Source organism: Erythrolamprus reginae, chromosome 2, assembly GCF_031021105.1.
Source record: "Erythrolamprus reginae isolate rEryReg1 chromosome 2, rEryReg1.hap1, whole genome shotgun sequence".
Classification (NCBI taxonomy): domain Eukaryota; kingdom Metazoa; phylum Chordata; class Lepidosauria; order Squamata; family Dipsadidae; genus Erythrolamprus; species Erythrolamprus reginae.
In genome coordinates, this window is record NC_091951.1 from 103,712,702 (window position 1) to 103,731,143 (window position 18,442).

Sequence of the window (18,442 nt, forward strand, 5' to 3'; positions counted from 1 at the left end):
GTGATTGATGACATGCAGCAATCTGAAGTCAGAGAAGTTCAGAAACTTGTTTGAGAAAAGCCATCTATTAAATAGGCAGAAGGGAATCTTTTCTGCGGTTTGTCCTTTACCATGTTTTCTTGCTTGCTTCTGGAACAGATCCTCTTCATGATATTAACAGGTAACTAAATTTTCCTAAAGCTATACATAGATAACACCTTTGTAAGAGTATTGCTTCAATCCTTTAGAGGTAGTATGATTCTGGTCAGAATTTTGGCAAGTTATTGCATGTATTTTAAAGCTGCTATTCTAATACTAGGATGAAAATTAGATTGTTCATATATGAACAAACATGATAGAATTGGGATGGATGAATGAATGAAAAGTTATATAGTGACATCATCTTCATATGTTATTTTTACATGGTAGAAAATAAAGGTAGTATGCATTCTAATGTTAATCCAACACCAGCAGTGTCTTATTTAGAGTGTCCATTGAAACTGATAATATTGATTTCCAATATTGCATCCTGTTGTGGTTAGCTCTGGCCCAGCTCCTGCCCCAAGGACTGTGGATGTGGGGGAGACATCCACATGCCCCTACTCTTCCTGCCTTCCGTAAACTTCTCAAAACCCACCTTTGCCGTCAGGCATGGGGAAACTAAACATCTCCCCCTGGGCCCGCTGAATTTATACATGGTATGCTTGTGTGTGTGTATGTTAGTATAGGGTTTTTTTAAAACTTTTAATATTTTAATTAATTGGATTATGTATTGGATTGTTTTTTCACTTGTTGTGAGCCGCCCCGAGTCTTCAGAGAGGGGCGGCATACAAATCCAAATAATAAATAATAAATAAATAAATAAATAAATGCTGCAGGCCTGTTTTGCCCCTGATGGAATCTGCTGATGAAGGCTCCTCTGACCAAGAAGACGTGAGTGACAGGGAGGAGGAGAGTGTGGCAGACAGCTCAGAAGGAGATCAATTATCTAGCTCCTCCTTGGATTCAGAACAAGAGTTAATGATACAGCCATGCATGCGGAGAGCGATGCATAGGCAACAACAACTGAGAGATTATTATCAAAGAAAATGAGGCCACCTGCGGTTGGGTGGGGCTGTGGTAATTAGTGAGGCTGCTATAAATAGCAGCCTGTGGGTTTGGCCATTGTGGAGGATTATCTGATCATTGTGTTTCGTGACTGCTTTACTGACTTTGACTTTTTGTGTGCTGATTTTTCCCCGCTTTGGAACTAAACCAGAGCAAAGTGTGTTTCACTTTGTGAAAGAAGGACTGTGAATTGCCTCACAGCTGCAAGCTAAGTATCACAGAACTGATAAGGGACTTGTACAAATTACCAGTTTGTTTGGAGACTAGTGCTCTTTGCTATACCAAAAGAGGGCTTAGTGTAAGTGAATTGTCATGATAAAGAACATTGTTTTGAATTTTCAAACGTGTGTATGTCTGAAATTTGTACCTGTGAATTTTTGGGAGGAGTCTAGCAGAGAGCCCGACAGAACAACATCCAATAGTGGGTATGCACCGGAGCTCCATTCTGGTGGTGGCCACCAAATTGCGTAATTTGTGCCAGTCTGGTGTGCGGCACCATCTTTTTTTCTGAATTTTTGGGCCTTTTTTTGTTTCCTGTGGATGCACAAAAGCAAAATCTCATGCTCTTGTGCGCGAGATTTTATCAATTTTTTGCTTCCACACATGCATAAAAGCAAAAAAATCACTAAAATTGTGCATGTGTGAGTGTTCCCTCGCTAGATTTCAGCATGTTTTTGCTTCCTGCACATGCACAGAAGAAAAATCGTGCAAGGGGATGTGCACATAGGTGCACACAGGCACACAAGAGCAAGTGCCCGAATCAGCATAATGTGTGCATAGCGCACTAGTATGCAGTTAAGTGGAACCCGCCGTTGACTACATCTGAATCTTTTAGTGCAAAAAGTAACAAAAGTCAAAATAAAATGTACACATTTTTACAAATAACATTTGCAAATTTGACACTCCTTAATTACTCTGTGCAGGGCAATTAGGTATAGGCAGTGAGTGATCTGTAATCTTCATTAATGCCAATTGGGAAGGATTAGTTGTAATCATGTTGAGACAATATATCTAGCATTAATTGCAATATTTGTGGTTATCTGGCTTAAAATAGACAACAGTGACAATTGTGCTTTAAGAATTTTTGAGCTTTCTCAATTGAGCATTATCTCCATTATGCAAATATGTGACTTAATTATATTTTTACAGTTTTATAAAATAAGAATAAAATAGGAAAATGTGACCATCTATCCACTGTATATAGTGACAAAAAACAGTGCCAAGATATGAAAAAGAAACTCTCAAAAACAGAACTTTCACAGTAAGGATATGCTGCTGAATTTTTCCATTTTATGAACATTTTTTAAAAGGTTACTTAGTAATAAAATTTTAATTTTGAGGGGAGAAACCAAGTTCCTGGCAGGCAACCACAGGGTATGTGTGGGTATGTGTTTCAATCAGCATTTTTGCTTTCTTTATATTACTCAGCAAACAGGTGTTGATGTCATAATATTTGCTTGGGAGGATATTTCAGATGGTGATATTTTAATTCCTCTAAGGAAAGCTGATTAGAAGAAAGTTCTTTTAGAAGCTGTGGCTTAACATGTTCCAATCCAATATTGTTGTTTGTTTTAAAATAATAATTGTAACTTTTCTACAGGTTGCTTCACATCATATGCTGAAACTGTCATAGAAGGAAAAGTGGGTGAAGACATCACTTTGCCCTGTCATTATTCAGTTAAGGATAATGGACACACAGACATTTGTTGGGGACGAAGTTGCCCTCCACTGGGTTGTTCCAATAAATTGATCAGCATGGATAAATATCTGAAGATAGATGGGCAACTCCAAAAATACCATCTAATGGGAAATGTCAGTCAAGGAGATGTATCTCTGACCATTTATAGCATTACAGAAGACGATGCGGGGACATATTGTTGTCGATTGGAGTATCGAGGCTTGTTCAATGATGAGAAAATATTTTTTAAATTACTGGTCAAGGAAGGTGAGCAGAAGATGTAAATTTGTCACGTTCTCCTTCGGTATAGTACAAATGATTATTTTTAACAAAAAATGCTTGTAAGTTTGAAAAGTATTATTTTTATGAACTTAATCTAATGCCCTCTCTCACCACAATGTCATGTACAAAATGATATTTACTTGTGTTATGTATTATGTATGTGCTATTTATGAATTATGATATAGCCATTAACATTACGGGTTTCATTTGATATGGTATCTTCTATTGTGTTCTTTATAAAAGATACAATTCCATTCACACATGCATACCTTTATTATGTAGGTATGTGCTCACCTACATGTATATACAGTATATATATAACCTGTTGCATGTTGGATTTTGGGGGGCAATTTTTCTTTAGTAGATTTTTTTTTCTGGGTGTTTTTTTCTTCTCCACGTGCACAGAAGCCGAGTTTCCGGCACAGTTTATGTGATTGCCATCTTGTTTTCAGCTGTTTTTTTTAAAAAAAAAAAAAAATCTGACTTTGTGCCACTGTGCCCATGTGCACACATGAAGTGTGTATGCAACCATGAGACATGTCCATGTGGCACGGGAGGAAGCGAACCAGCAGTGAGATAAGTTAGCACCCACCCCTGTACAGTATATATGTATGTGTATATTTATAAATATATGTATGGGTCTGTATGTCATTTGAAACGATGCGTTCCAAGTTATACCATCCAATTAAAACAAACACGAATCTCCCAAAGCATCTTCAAATATCAGTCTAACCAGGGGTGGGCTGCTGCCCAGACAGGGAGAAACCCAGTAGGGTAGAAAAAATGGAGCTCAACCCCAATTTGCACTGAAAGAAGTTGAAAGAAATACAAGGCATCCTGTATAAGCCACGCCCACAGTGTGGTAGTAAAAACTTTGGTAGCCCTAAGTCTAAGTCACTGAGTCTAACACCAAAAGATTTACTTAGTGCTGAAAATAGTGGATTTTGAAAAAATGGAATGAATGATCTTTACAAATTATATGGAATCCTGTCTTCCCAAAGTTTTCTAGATAGATAGATAGATAGATAGATAGATAGATGATATAGTGTTATATGAATGCAAGTTTGTTTTATTTTGTATTAATACTCTTATTTTTCAGCATTGCTTCATACAACACCTATATATTTCAGTACATCTAATTTTCCGCCTATATATTTTAGTACGTCTAATTTTGTTTCTGAACCAAAATCGGTATTCATTACTGAATCTTCACTCAATGTAAGTATCAATATAAAACTATGTATGTTTCTGTATTTCTCTCTCTCTCTCTCTCTCTCTCTCTCTCTCTCTCTCTCTCTCTCTCTCTCTCTCTCTCTCTCTCTCTCTGTATGCATATGAATTGGTAGTTATTTATGTTAAGTCTTCTGAAACCTAGCACACTTTATCTACTTCTCCTTTGTGCTCTCAATTTCCAGGAATTGGCTATAAATTTCAGTGTGGATCTGAAGAAAAAACAAGGGGGAAAGTGTTGATGTCCATGAATCAATGGGTGCCCATACTTGCCATTTCATAACTATCATGTTTCAAATGCTAGGCATTGAAAGGCATTATGATACTCTTCCCATCAGGAATTGGTCACTTAAAACAGAGCCACTATCAGCAGATCCTTGCCAAAATTAATTATGGGTTCTTTCTTATATTTTGATCCAATTTGCTCTTCGTCTTCCTCCAAAGCCATACCAGAGTCCTCCTCTGGCTCTTCTCTGGTTTATTCTGGATTAACATTGAGAAAATACAGAATGCTCTTCCCTAAGAAGCCAGAGAAGAGCCAGAGGAGGACTTTGGTATGGCTTTGGAGGAAGACGAAGAACAAATTGGATCAAAATATAAGAAAGAACCCATAATTAATTTTGGCAAGGATCTACTGATAGTGGCCCAGTTTTAGGTGACCAGTTCCTGATGGAAAGAGATGTATCACTGGACTATCTCAGGGTTACTATGAGGAACATCCTTGCTTATCTGACAAATAAAATGTCTTGGATCTGCTTGGAATTGGACTCTGAGTGCAAATGTCCAGTTGAACTGCCCATGGCAAGGTTTTATAGGATTATCTTGAGTAAATTCTGTAAAGTGTATTGAAGTTCTGCAATTTGTAAACTTGGCCATCTATTAGATCTAGATCTCCCCTGAATGGTTAAGACTGCACAGGACAGTGATGGCAAACATTTTTGGCACTGAGTGCCAAAACTGGAATGTGCGCACTGGAGTGCCGGAAATCCAAAGACCAGCTGGCTGTTGTGCATGCATGAGCAAGCCAGCTAGTCTGTGGGTTTCTGGCATGCACATGTGCACCAGCCAGCTGGAGCACCAGAAACCTGAAGACCAGCTCGGAGACAAACAAACAAACAAACAAACAAACACACCAGCCAGCTGGTCTTCAGGTTTCTGGTGCTCTGGCATGCACTAAGACCAGCTGGCCAATGCACTTGCGTGCTGGAAATCAAAAGATCAGCTGATGTTCTCAAAGAGAGGGCTCTTCATGCCACCTCTGGCACACATGTCATAGGTTCACCATCACAGGCATAGGAGATAACCTGTGACTGGGCCCAGTAACTGGCTGCTTCTTTGAGGAAAGGGTAATCCCCAATGCTTTGAAAGAGGCCACGGTGCATCTGCATCTTAAGAAGTTACCTCTGGACTTCCATCCAGTTTCTAAACTCCATTTTAAAGGGAAGGTGGTAGGAGAGGATGATCAGGTTTAGTCCCAAAGGACCCTAAAGCAACATTGTCTAGACCCATACCAGTTTGCTTTCATAGGCAATATTGTATTTATTAATGATCTGTGGTAGAGCTGGGATGCGATTGATGTTCATCCTGGTGCTCCTTCATCTCCCAGCAGTTTCTGATATATTTGATAATTATAAGCTGGGTTAGGTCAGGTATCAGCTGTTATTCAATTGTACATTCAATATCAGGGGGACTAAGTGATGCTATTGAGGCCCTGACTGTGTCTGTGGAGATCTGGCTTCGGAAAAGCACACTCAGGTTCAATCCTAGCAAGAGTGAGGAACTATTTTTTTTATATATATATTCCCAGTTCTGGGAATATTCTATTTATCATTGCACAGTTTGCAAAAACCATTTTAAAACTCTGAATTCCATTTTAAAAAGTAAAGATTGAAGGTCAATGTTATTATTATACTCAATTCTCTCCATCTGTAACACACCTAATAGACAACTAGTGATGAAGACAGTTCAAATCACAGTTGGAATACTGTGTGTGTTTATCCAAATACTGTTAGTATCTACATCTCCAAAGTTCTAAGGAAAATTATAAATGGAGTAGCAACTATTTTACTGCTAGAAAGAGATTATTTTTGTAATTTCCCATCATGTCTCACATTAAGAATGCTACTAACTGCATGACGTGGGCTTTTTTTCACATCCCCACTTCCTCTTTTAGCTTTTTTTAAAAAGCAATTTGCCAAATGAGAGTTTATCTGAACAGTTGCATAACATTTTTGACTTTTCTTGTGACTAACTTTCCAAGCAACATAAGGGTGAGAGCCAGTTGAATATTTTATGGGCCAAATTTTGAATTTATAACTATATATTTTAAGGTTTGAATAAATCTTTCTGAAACACACACACTAGAAGTGTCAATTCTGAGGAAGAGTTAGAAATGAATGAATGGAGAGTAGTCTTTCTTATACTAAAATCTTGAACTGATGGGATAAATGCTCCTATTAACCGTCATGAATGCTAATAATGTTAATACTTTAGAGCTTGCTGGCTTCAGTCAACACAGGGTAGCTGTTCTGCCCAGCACTGAGCCCCCCAGAAGTCAGATGAACACCACCGGTTTTAAATAATAAGGGATTTCAGTATGTACAAGAAGTATTTGTAGTTCAGGTCTTTTCAAAATGAAAGTAAAGTCTTTTATGGCTTCCCTGTACTGATTATAAAGTCTTATCAGCTGGCTAGAGTCCCAGAAAGAAAATAATAAGGGATTTCAGTATGTACAAGAAGTATTTGCAGTTCAAGTCTTTTCAAAATGAAAGTAAAGTCTTTTATGGCTTCCCTGTACTGATTATAAAGTCTTATCAGCTGGCTAGAGTCCCAGAAAGAAACAAGCATGACAATAATTACCCAGTTGGAATAATGTTCAAAAACAGAGATGTTTAGAGATTAGCTGGAAAGCCCGGAGCACCTCAGACAGCCAAGAATGTGTCTCTTTAAATCACAAGCCGAAAAAACAAGAGCTAGAAACTGGATGCTATAATGAACTATGTTGTTCTCTGCGCAAAAGCAGCTTGTTACTGAGGCTGTGACCCATTAGTCAGCAGTGCTACTTATGAGTAAACCTCCTCCTGAGTAACCACTCATGCTTCCTAGAGGCCCTGTGAATCCTAACATCAATAAGAGGCTTCTCCTCTTCTCCTGAGTCATTCATCCCCAGAGGTGCAGAAGGCCCTGGTCCTTCTTTATTCTCTGTGACACCATGTCCTCTTCAGTGTCAGTCTTGGATGCCTATACCGTGCCTCCACTGTTTCTGTGTCCTCTGAGCCCATGACTAATTGTGTAGGATGTGAGCGGGCCACAACAGGAGCTTTCATTAAATAAACAAACTCTTCAGCTCAGTGTGGTTCTGCTTTGATGTTTTTTGTTTATTTGCTTTTCCAGAATATTTCATTATATATGTCTATAATAGTAAACTTCATTAAACACCACCACTCTGCTAAACAAATAATTCCCCCAACACTGTCACACTATTTACTAAATCTGCACTACTATTTCTCATTATTCCTAGCACCTATCTCTTCCCACAAATGATTGTATGACTGTAAGTTTGTTGCTTGTATCCTTACAATTTATATTGACTGGTTCCTAATATGATTTGATTACTTATTTATACCCTAACTATCATTAAGTGTTGTACCTTATTATTCTTGACAAACCTATGTTTTCTTTTATGTACGCTGAGACTATGTGCACCAAGATAAATTTTTTCTGTGTCCAATCAAATTTGGCCAATAAAATTCTATTCTATCCTGTTCTAGTCTATTCTAAAGGAGCAAGTGAAGAATTCACCTTATTGGATAGGCATATATGTTGGAATTGGAACATGTGCAATTCTAATCACCATTCTAATCCTGCTAATTATAAAATGTAAGTATTGTGACCTTTATTAAGAGGGGTTTTTAGTGTGTCTGTGCTGGCCATGTAGTACTTTGCCTTGCCATGTTTCTTTGCTATACTTTATTTAGTCTTTCTTATAGGTCACTTTGGTCTCTACGTTATTCAGTAAGGCTTCATGGTATAGTAGCTTCATCACATCTTCTTCATTGTCCCTTAGATATTATTCCAATGCTTCTTTTCCCTTTTCAACTATCTGGTGTATTTGCAACATTCCACACCTACATATTTTCCTTGATATGTAGAGCCTGTGTAGATGAAGGGCATAAGCCATTGTCATTATTTTTCTGATCTTCCTGTCCAGGGCTTGTAGTTTGCTTGAGTCTGGTCCAATGTTCCAGCTGTGTATTGAATAATAATATTTGAAATTACCCAAATGTTAATTGCCTGGACGGTATTTCCTATACATACTTTGAACTTTAAGATCTTCTTCACTCTTCATGATGTATTAACTTCCAACCATCTTCTTGATTTTAATGTGTTTCATATTTTCATTTGGAAAAGGAGAAAAAGAAAAAGAGATGGGATTGTCTCTTGTCTCATGTATCCCAGTGGCCGGTCAGGGCCCACAGAGCTGGCTTTTTCCAGACCTAGGATTAGTTTTAATTGGATTTGATTATATTTGTAATGGGTTTTTAAGTTGTAGGATTAGTTTATAGATCTAAGTTTGGATTTCTCATATTTTTTTTGTATTTATTTCTATGTTGAAATTTGTCCTGAGTCTATGGGGAAGGGCAGCCTAAAAGTCCAAATAAATAAATAAAAATAAGTAAATAAAAATGCCCATGTATTTGTAGTGATCTTTTTCCAGAAGGGATATCTCCGGGACCACCTTCTGCCGCACGAATTCCAGTGACCAGTTCGGTCCCACAGAGTTGGCCTTCTCCGGGTCCCGTCGACTAAACAATGTCGTCTGGCGGGACCCAGGGGAAGAGCCTTCTCTGTGGCGGCTCTGACCCTCTGGAACCAGCTCCCCCCTGAGATTAGGATTGCCCCCACCCTCCCTGTCTTTCGCAAACTCCTTAAAACCCACCTCTGCCGTCACGCATGGGGAAACTGAAACATCTCCTCCTTGCCCATGTTGTTTTGGTGTTAGATTGATTGTGTGCTTGTTTTTTTAAATATTCTGGGGTTGGTTTTTTTATGAATTTTTTAGCTTAACATTGTAATTGGATTGGTGGGTATTGGATTTGTTATTATGTATTGTTTTTACTTTGTTGTGAGCCTCCCCGAGTTTGCGGAGAGGGGCGGCATATAAATCCAATAAATCTAATCTAATCTAATCTTGATTCCTTCAGTTTTCACTATTTCCCTCCTGTCTTGGCTATAAATATGGCTAGTACATCATTGAACAATGATTCTATGTCAGATGATGTTTTTCCATATAGCTTTAGATCATCTATAAAAGGAGATGGGATAACTAGAAGATGTTTTTGATATTTGATAGCCATGGCCTTATTTAATATTGTTCAGTTTTGTTATGAGACAAAAACAATTGTGATAATGAGTCTCCTTGAAAGATTCATCACTTGATATTAAATCATGCCAGTCTATCACCATTAACCAAGAACTGTGTCCTACATTGTGCAATTAATCTTGGTGCAAAACTTCTGATATTTCTACTGACTATTCTTACAGTATCTCTAGGTCCTCTAGAGATCATGTGGCAGAGTCAAATGACTTCTTATAATTAATCCAAGCTACATTCAAGTTGGACTTTCCTTCTCTTACAGTTTTCCAAAATAATCTTGACAATTAAAAGCTGATTTTTTTTGTTCCTTTGCTGTTTGGGCAGTTTCCTTTCTGTTCAGGTAGAAAGAGCTTATTTTCAACTGGAGTCTGCTGAACTGCATCAGCTACCATTCATTAGCAATTTGAAAGTGCTGATGAGCAGGGGGTCTATAGTTTCCTGGAGCTGCACCTTTTATTGGGTCTTTCGTTATTTGGCAGGCTTTGCTCACCTCTGTGAAGTATGTTGTCATTTTGGGGGGCAATGAATGGTGTATAACACTCAGATGTTTCACAAAAACGATGCAGTATATCTTCACCTGACCAATTGCAGAACCTCTTTGCCATTTTCTGCTGTTATTACATCAGGGGTGGGTTCTGCTTACTTTCGCTACCGGTGCATATCATGATGTTTCATTCTGGTCTATAAACTCACCTGAGCTTGGAGCTGAGTCAATTTTGAGTCAACCACGCTATGTTTTCGGCTTGCAAATTGTGGCCAGGAGGAGGAGGAGGAGGCACTGCCATCACTGCATAAGTTTTTAACTATCTAAAGGCTTCAAATTTACCACAAATAACAGAAGACCAACAGGCCACTATGGATGGACCAATAACAATGGAGGAACTCCTAACAACAATTAAAAAACAGAAAAGCAATAAGGCCACAGGCCCAGATGCCATACCTGCAGAATGGTACAAGATAGACAATGAAACAATAAGAAACCATATGTTAGAAACTTTTAATTTATGTAGACTTGAGGGAAAAATCCCTAAATCTTGGTCAGAATCACTGACAACCTTAATACATAAACAGGGTACAGAACCAGAAAAAATTAAAAACTATAGGCCTATATCATTATTAAATGTAGACTATAAGATTTTTATTGCCATTTATGCAGAGAGACTCAAAAGAGTTATAAATGGAATAATACACCAAGACCAAAATGGGTTTCTTCCAGGGAGACAAATTAAAAATAATATTAGAACTGTAATAAATATACTAGAGTACTATGAACAACACCCAGACAAGACGGCATCTTTAATGTTTCTAGATGCTCAAAAGGCCTTCGACAACGTTAATTGGATATTTATAAAAATGCAATTAAATAAAATGAGATTTGGTCCAAAATTTGTTAACCTAATAGATACCATATATTCAAAACAAACAACGAATATAATACTGAATAATAGTCAATTACCAACACTTGACATAAACAAGGGAGTTCGCCAAGGATGTCCTATATCACCATTGTTATTTATTATGACTCTTGAAACTTTATTAATTAAAATAAGAGCGGACCCTAAAATAAAAGGTTTAACCGTAGGAGATGAAACCTATAAACTCCAGGCCTTTGCAGATGATCTAATGTTTATAATTGAAGAACCGACTACAACAGTTCCTACTTTACTACAAACCATTGAACAATATGGAAACGTAGCAGGTTTAAAGATAAATAGAAGCAAAACACATTACTTGACCAAAAATATGAATAAAACACTAGAAACTAAATTAGAAAGTATTTCTGGAATAAAGACTGCAAAAAAGGTAAAATATTTAGGAATAAATTTAACAGCGAAAACAATAACATTAAAAAATGATAATTATATGAAATTACTAGCAGAAATTAAAAAAGACTTAGCAATGTGGAATAATTTGAAAATATCTTTTTTAGGAAGAATTGCAACAATTAAGATGAACATTTTACCCAAGGTTTTATTTCTTTTTCAGGTAATACCAATAAACCCAGGGGGAATCTTTTTAAAAACTTTAACAAACTTAGTTAAAAAATTTATATGGCAAGGCAAAAAAGCAAGGATAAAAATGAATTGCTTAGAAGATATTAAAGAAAGAGGAGGATTTGGCCTTCCAAATTGGAAACTATATTATCAGGCCGCCGCATTAACATGGCTTAGAGATTGGATAATCTTAGATAACAAAAGAACACTTGACCTAGAAGGACATGATTTAATGCTTGGATGGCATGCATTTTTATGGTATGATAAGGACAAAAACCATTCATATTTTAAAAGGCATACATTAAGGAAATACTTATTAAAAGTATGGAAAGACATAAAGAAAAATCATTTTTTAAGTATCCCAGATTGGCTAGCTCCTTTAGAAGCAATAACACATCCAAAGTCTATAAAGGACAAGAAAATAACTCATAGATATAAAGAACTATTAAATGATCAGATGAAGCTTAAATCTAGAATTGAACTACAAGAAGAAGGGATAATAATAGATTGGTGGCACTACGCCCAGATCCGATCTAGATATCAGAAGGATAAAACTCTTTACATTTTTAATAAAAGTAAGAATCCTTTAACTACTTTAATTACCACTAATTCAACAAAAATGATAGGGAAAATATATAAATTACTTATCGCTCATAAAAATATAGAGTTGACTTTAAAAGATACTATGATAAGATGGTGTAGAAATATTGGCAAGGAAATAGATATAGATACATGGGAGAAAGTGTGGATTAATAATTGGAAAATGACTAAATCAGTTTCCCTAAAAGAAAATCAAATCAAAATGTTTTATAGATGGCATCTCCCACCAAATAGGATAGCAAAAATGTTTCCCAAAACATCCCCAATATGCTGGAAATGTAAGAAGGATATAGGAACTTATTATCATCAATGGTGGACATGTGGCAAAGCAAAAATATATTGGAAGATGATTGAAAAAATATTAAAAGAAATAATAAAGCAAGATATAGATAATACCCCGGAATTTTACTTACTAGGTGTCACAAATCAGACTTACAAGAAAGAAATTTTTTATTTAATTATACACATATTAACTGCGGCTAGAATAATATATGCGCAAAATTGGAAAGGGGAGGAAATCCCCAAGGAAGAAGAGGTCATAGCTAAAATATTAGATTGCGCTGAAATGGATATGATGACAAGAAGATTAAACGATCAAGAGGATACTAAATTTTATGAAACATGGAACAATGTTTATAAATGGATAGATAAGAAAAAATAAGATATATCTTTAGTTGTTTTTTGTATTAGTTTTTACCTAGGTGATAACAACATTAATATTAGTTTAAAAGGATTTTTTGACGATTATGATATAGTAGTGTATGTATAAGTATAAGCAACATACCAAGATCTTCGATGTATAATAGTTGAATTTAGTTTTACTGTTTGGATTGAAGGTTTGACACTATTTTACTATAGTAATTAGGATTATATTAAAGGTATTTTTTGGTAATTATGTTACACTAACCCTACCTAACACTCACATTAAGATTTGTAAAACTTTAACTCAAATTTATTAACTTTTTTTTCTATAATAGTTAACATATATTTAATTATGTATTCTTTTTCTACATTTGAATGTATACTTTCATAAGAAGCGGGGGAAATACACCCCCACTTTATGTTTATTGTTTGTATGTATTTGTTTGTTTTTATGAAAAATAATAAAAAAAGTGGAAAAAAAAAAAAAGAGTGGCTGGCAGTGGGGTTGGGAGCCAAAAAGGCTGAAAGTGGAGCCTAGCTATGCAGCTCAGACGTGCCCAAGCAGGGGCTGTACAGTTTTGCCCCAGCAGTGCCCAGCAAAGCCACAATCTGCCACCTGCCATGTGAGTGCTAATGAGCAGCCTCGCCCATGCTCGGAAGAAAAAAGGAGCTGGGCAAGTGCCGGCATTGGTGGAAGCGCTGGAAAGTGCTTGTTTGCCTTTGTATCTTGTGCATTGCCTGGGCCCTTGAAGCCACCCAGCAATCTTCGCTCTTCTCGACCAGAACTGGTGAAGAAAACAGCCCCCCAAGTAATGATGCAACAGCTCGCAATCTCTGAGCCATTATGCCACACACACAGTACCAGACCATGCACCCTAGTTTGCAATATCCCTTGATATTCAAGGCAAGTCTCTAAATTTTGCTGGACACTTCCTAGAGGATGAGGCTGTCCAGTTGGCACATGCCGGCAGAACACTACCCTTCCCCCTTCAACTGCCGCTGCTACTCTTCTGGAGCCTCGCTTCCTCCCACCCCCCCAATGAACCACTTCAGACTTGTGCCAAATTAAGCAGAGGGAGGGGGATGGTAAAGAAGAGGAAGCTTTTGGGTGCATGAGGATTCTCAACCCTCCTTTTTCTCCCTCTGGCTTTGAACTCACCTAACTTGCTTGTCCCCAACCTTGCTTCCTTACCCTGTTTGTTTTTGTTTAGCTGCTACTTGAACTCAGGCACAAGGGGCAGAATTTTCTGGCTGGGTGACTAGTGGAGAAGCTCCGAATGCACAAACTTGCCTGGGCTCCTTCCTGCTGGAAACCACCATTCAGTGGCTGGTAGCTGACGTGGGGGGGAGGGAGCAGAGAGAGTTTCCATTGGTCAGGGAATGGTGGTTCCCAGCAGGAGAGAGGAGGAGGAACCCAGGCAAGGCAGCATGTTCGGAGCTTCTCTGGCTGGCACATGGCACTGCTGAGGTGGGGGGACAGAGAGAGCTGCCACTAGTTGGAAAATGGTGGCCATGGGGCTATCTGCACAGATAGATCATCACCCCAACCTCACCAGTTGCTTGTCCATACCACCTGCTCCATACCACCTGGAGCCACACAAGAAGCTACATGGGCAGAGAGGAAGGGAAGACCTGGCTTACCTTGCTCTGCTCCCTTAGGAAGCAAGGGGTGATGTCTCTGCATGTCTGGAGAAATGGCTCTTCATGCCACTTCTGGCATGCATGCCAAAAGTTCACCATCATGGCCCTATACCATTTCAAATATTGTAAATGGCTGTCTGGTCTCTTCTTAAAAACTTCCAGTGATGAAGCACCCACAATGTCTGAATCAAGCTGTTCCACTGGTTAATTATCTCACTGTTAGGAGATAATTAATTCCATGTTGCTTCTCTCCTTGATAAGTTTCCATCCATTGTTTCTTCTCTTATCTTCTGGTGCTTTGGAAAATAAATTGACACCCTCTTCTTTCTTGCACCCTCTCAAATACTGGAATACTGCTATCATGTCTCCCCCCTCTCCCAGTCTTTCTTTTCTTTAGACTAGCCAGACCCAATTCCTGCAATCATTCTTCATATGTTTCAGTCTCCAGGTCTTTAGTCATCTTTGGTGCTCTTCTCTACACTTTTTCCAAAATATCAACATCTTTTTTTTGTAATGTGGTGACAAAAAATGGAAGTAGTATTCCAGGTTAATTTACTTTATTGTCACTGCATCTTGTACAGAGAAATTAAATCTCATCTTCGGTGTACATTATACATAAAAACAAAACACACATCCTTCACATTTTATGCAATTTAATTGAAAACTCCTGATATTACATTAATATTGTCCTATAAAGTAGGATTCAATATAGTTACTGCTCTGGAATAGAACCTGTTTTTCAGCCTATTGGTCCTTGTTTTTATTGTCCTGTGCCATCTACCAGATAGTAATAGTTAAAAAAAAGATGCCCAGGATGAGATGGGTCTTTAAGAATGTTTTGAACTTTCTTAAGGCAGTTGGAGCTATAAAGCTCTTCCAAAGAGAGGAGAAGGCAACCAATGATCTTCTGGACAATGATGTTAACTCTCTGGAGCACTGTCTTATTTGCCAATGTGCAATTGGCAAACCATGCACAGGTGTAGTAAGCTAAAATAATCTCTATGGTGCAGCCATAGAGGATCACCATCAGTTTTTCATCCAGTTGTTTATGAGAAGTCTCAAGTAGTACAATCTCTGCTGGACCCTTTTGACCAGTGCTAAACTGTGAGCGCCCCAGGTCAGGTCCTATTTTATGATAACACTCAGAAACTTAAGACTTAAGACAAGACTATTTTATGATAACACCAAGAAACGTGGTCTCCTTTAATAACCAAGGGCTGGTCTTAACCAAGGTGTGGTCATACTAAGGTTTTATAAAGCAGTACTAATATTTCACATGATTTTGATTCTATATGTGGGAGTCCTCAGACTATCTCAGGGACCGCCTTCTGCTGCACGAATCCCAGCGACTAGTTAGGTCCCACAGAGTGGGTCTTCTCCGGGTCCAGTCAACTAAACAATGTTGCTTGGCGGGACCCAGGGGAAGAGCCTTCTTTGTGGCAGCCCCGACCCTCTGGAACCAACTCCCCCCAGAGATTAGAATTGCTCCCACCCTCCTTGCCTTTCGTAAGCTTCTTAAAACCCACCTCTGCCGCCAGGCATGGGAGAATTGAGATACTCTTTCCCCCTAGGCCTTTACAATTTTATGCATGGTATGTCTGTATGTATGTTTTACAATAGGGGCTTTTAACTGTTTATATTGGATTGTTATATTGTTACTACTGTTGTTAGCCGCCCCGAGTCTACGGAGAGGGGCGGCATACAAATCCAATAAAATCAAATCAAATCCAGTAATAAGCAAAGGTTAAAGCTTTCCACTTTCCAGAATTCTGGGGGACTCCTGATCCTGGTCAGATGTCAGGACCTCTAAGGACCTCCACCAAACTTTCTTCTGGCTTAGTTAGATATTTCATATGCCAGACCTTGCTAGAACATGAATATTGTCATTAAGTGGAGCAAGAAAGAGGGCAAATGTGGTTTTTAAACCAAACCATGAAAAAACGAGTGAGTGAATAAACCATACAACTTTCTGAAAGTAGATATTGAAAAGACATATAGTGGGATTTCCTGTATATATGTCTCATTCTTAAAATAATTGAGTAAATTGTTTTCTTCTTTCAAGTGAAGATTATTTGTTGCTCTGATTATCTTGCAGGGTATCTACATAAGAAGCAGAAGACAATTAATTCTACAAGGTAATTAATATTAAATCTGTTTCTATTTGAATAGTAGGAAGAATAAAGGCCTTATTTATTGTATAACTGCTACAAGGAAACACAATACATTAGTATGATATTAACAGTTCACAAGTGCATTGACCTTCAAAAAGGCTGACTCCAGCTGAAATAACTACCATGGAAAGTAGTTACTTCAAACTTATTGGTTGCACAGAAATAGTTCCATGTATTTCAGACTACTAACTCAGCACTTATACACACAGGAAAGGCTTCATGTGATCAAATAGATGCAAGTACAAATCTAAAAAAAAATTCCAACAAATTTGAAACTTAAAGGATTTTGAATATTCGATTTAGTTTTGTTGCTGAAAGTAAAAGAACAACTTTGTTTAAACAAAACAGTCTCAGTAGGCAGTCAGTAATTTTCTTTGCGTTTCTCAAGAAATAAATAAATAAACATGCCTTTTGGGGTTTGTTTTTTTAAGATTAATATTCCAAGGAGAATAATGCATGGTAAGATTAGTAAAAAAAAGGAGGAAGTAACAAAAGAGGAAGAAAAATTGAACTAAAAAAGTTTAGTTCCAGTTTTTGTTTTTGTTTTGGCTTGAAATATTTTGAATGTGTTACGTAAATTCTATGCAAATTCACCCATCTACTCATTCTTACCAATTCATTTCTAATCAAACAGATTTTGCAGAAATTGCATATGGCCCAAAATGGAAATTAATTTTGTTCTGAATTTTGTAGCATCTGCTGTGATGACTTTCCTATGCCATTTTTGAATATTTTTCCATAATAGCAACAGCAACAACAGGAGATGGCCAACTTATTGGGAAGATGCTGTTACAGCATCATTAAGGTGCATGAGGAAGTGAATTTATTGACCATTTAAAAGATGAAAATGGATGGCACATTGTATGTTATTTAGGGCAGAACAGTTAATGGATCAAAATAGCTTCTCTTCCTCTTGCAACACCAGAACCAAATTAACAGTGTTGTTAACATGAATCTTGGAGGTCTGACAATGAAGCTGAACAAGTGCACTCAGTATAAGTAAGCTGAATGAAGGAAATTGTAGGATGTAAAAGATGTTATTCTACTGGATGCATAGTTAAAAATGAAAACCGCAAGAGATTATTATAGTCTGCAATTTAAATGTCTTTGAAGAAGAAGATAAGGCTGTGATTGGCTAATAATCATAATGGTTCATGCCCAAGCTACAGTTGCTATAGCATCTGGGCCAGTATATGATATCATTCATCATGCCAGTTTAAAATTCTAATCTGATTTGTACTTTTGATTTTTACAGTCAAATGGCATTTACAAATTCAACAGCTCAAGGGATTGAGCATATTGCCAGAGCTGATGTCCATGCACTGGAAAATATTTATCTCTGCAATTGAAGAATCATGTTAGCAGACTCATGTCAAAGAAGGCACTCTATTTGGAGCAGTATATTTGGCAAGCAGATCTTGTAACATATAGATATGTATATATGTATATATATGTATGCATGTGTGTGTGTATATATATATATATATATATATATATATATATATATATATATATATATATCACATGTTTTTGCTGAATTTGAAAATTAAGGGAGACTAGGATAGATCTATTTCGGCCTTATTTTGGCCTCATCTACTAGCCATACCCTCACTGGGACTTGAACTTGCAAACTTTGCCTTGTAAGGCAGAGAATTAACCTCTAGGCTACAGTATCCAATGCCTTCAGCTCTGTACCAGGGAAGGGTTACATGTTTTTTTGTGTCGAATCACCCTGGTATAT

General features: G+C 37.4%; 1 protein-coding gene across 1 annotated transcript; it reads left to right on the forward strand.

Annotated features, from left to right (window-relative positions):
- Window positions 1-36: 36 nt before the first annotated feature.
- On the forward strand, window positions 37-18,139 carry LOC139158521 (hepatitis A virus cellular receptor 2-like). The gene is made up of 6 exons (XM_070735843.1): window positions 37-160; window positions 2,687-3,031; window positions 4,146-4,264; window positions 8,047-8,155; window positions 16,626-16,665; window positions 17,957-18,139. The coding sequence occupies exons 1-6, from the start codon at window positions 112-114 to the stop codon at window positions 18,048-18,050; spliced, it is 756 nt and encodes a 251-aa protein (XP_070591944.1). The 5' UTR covers window positions 37-111; the 3' UTR covers window positions 18,051-18,139.
- Window positions 18,140-18,442: the final 303 nt, after the last annotated feature.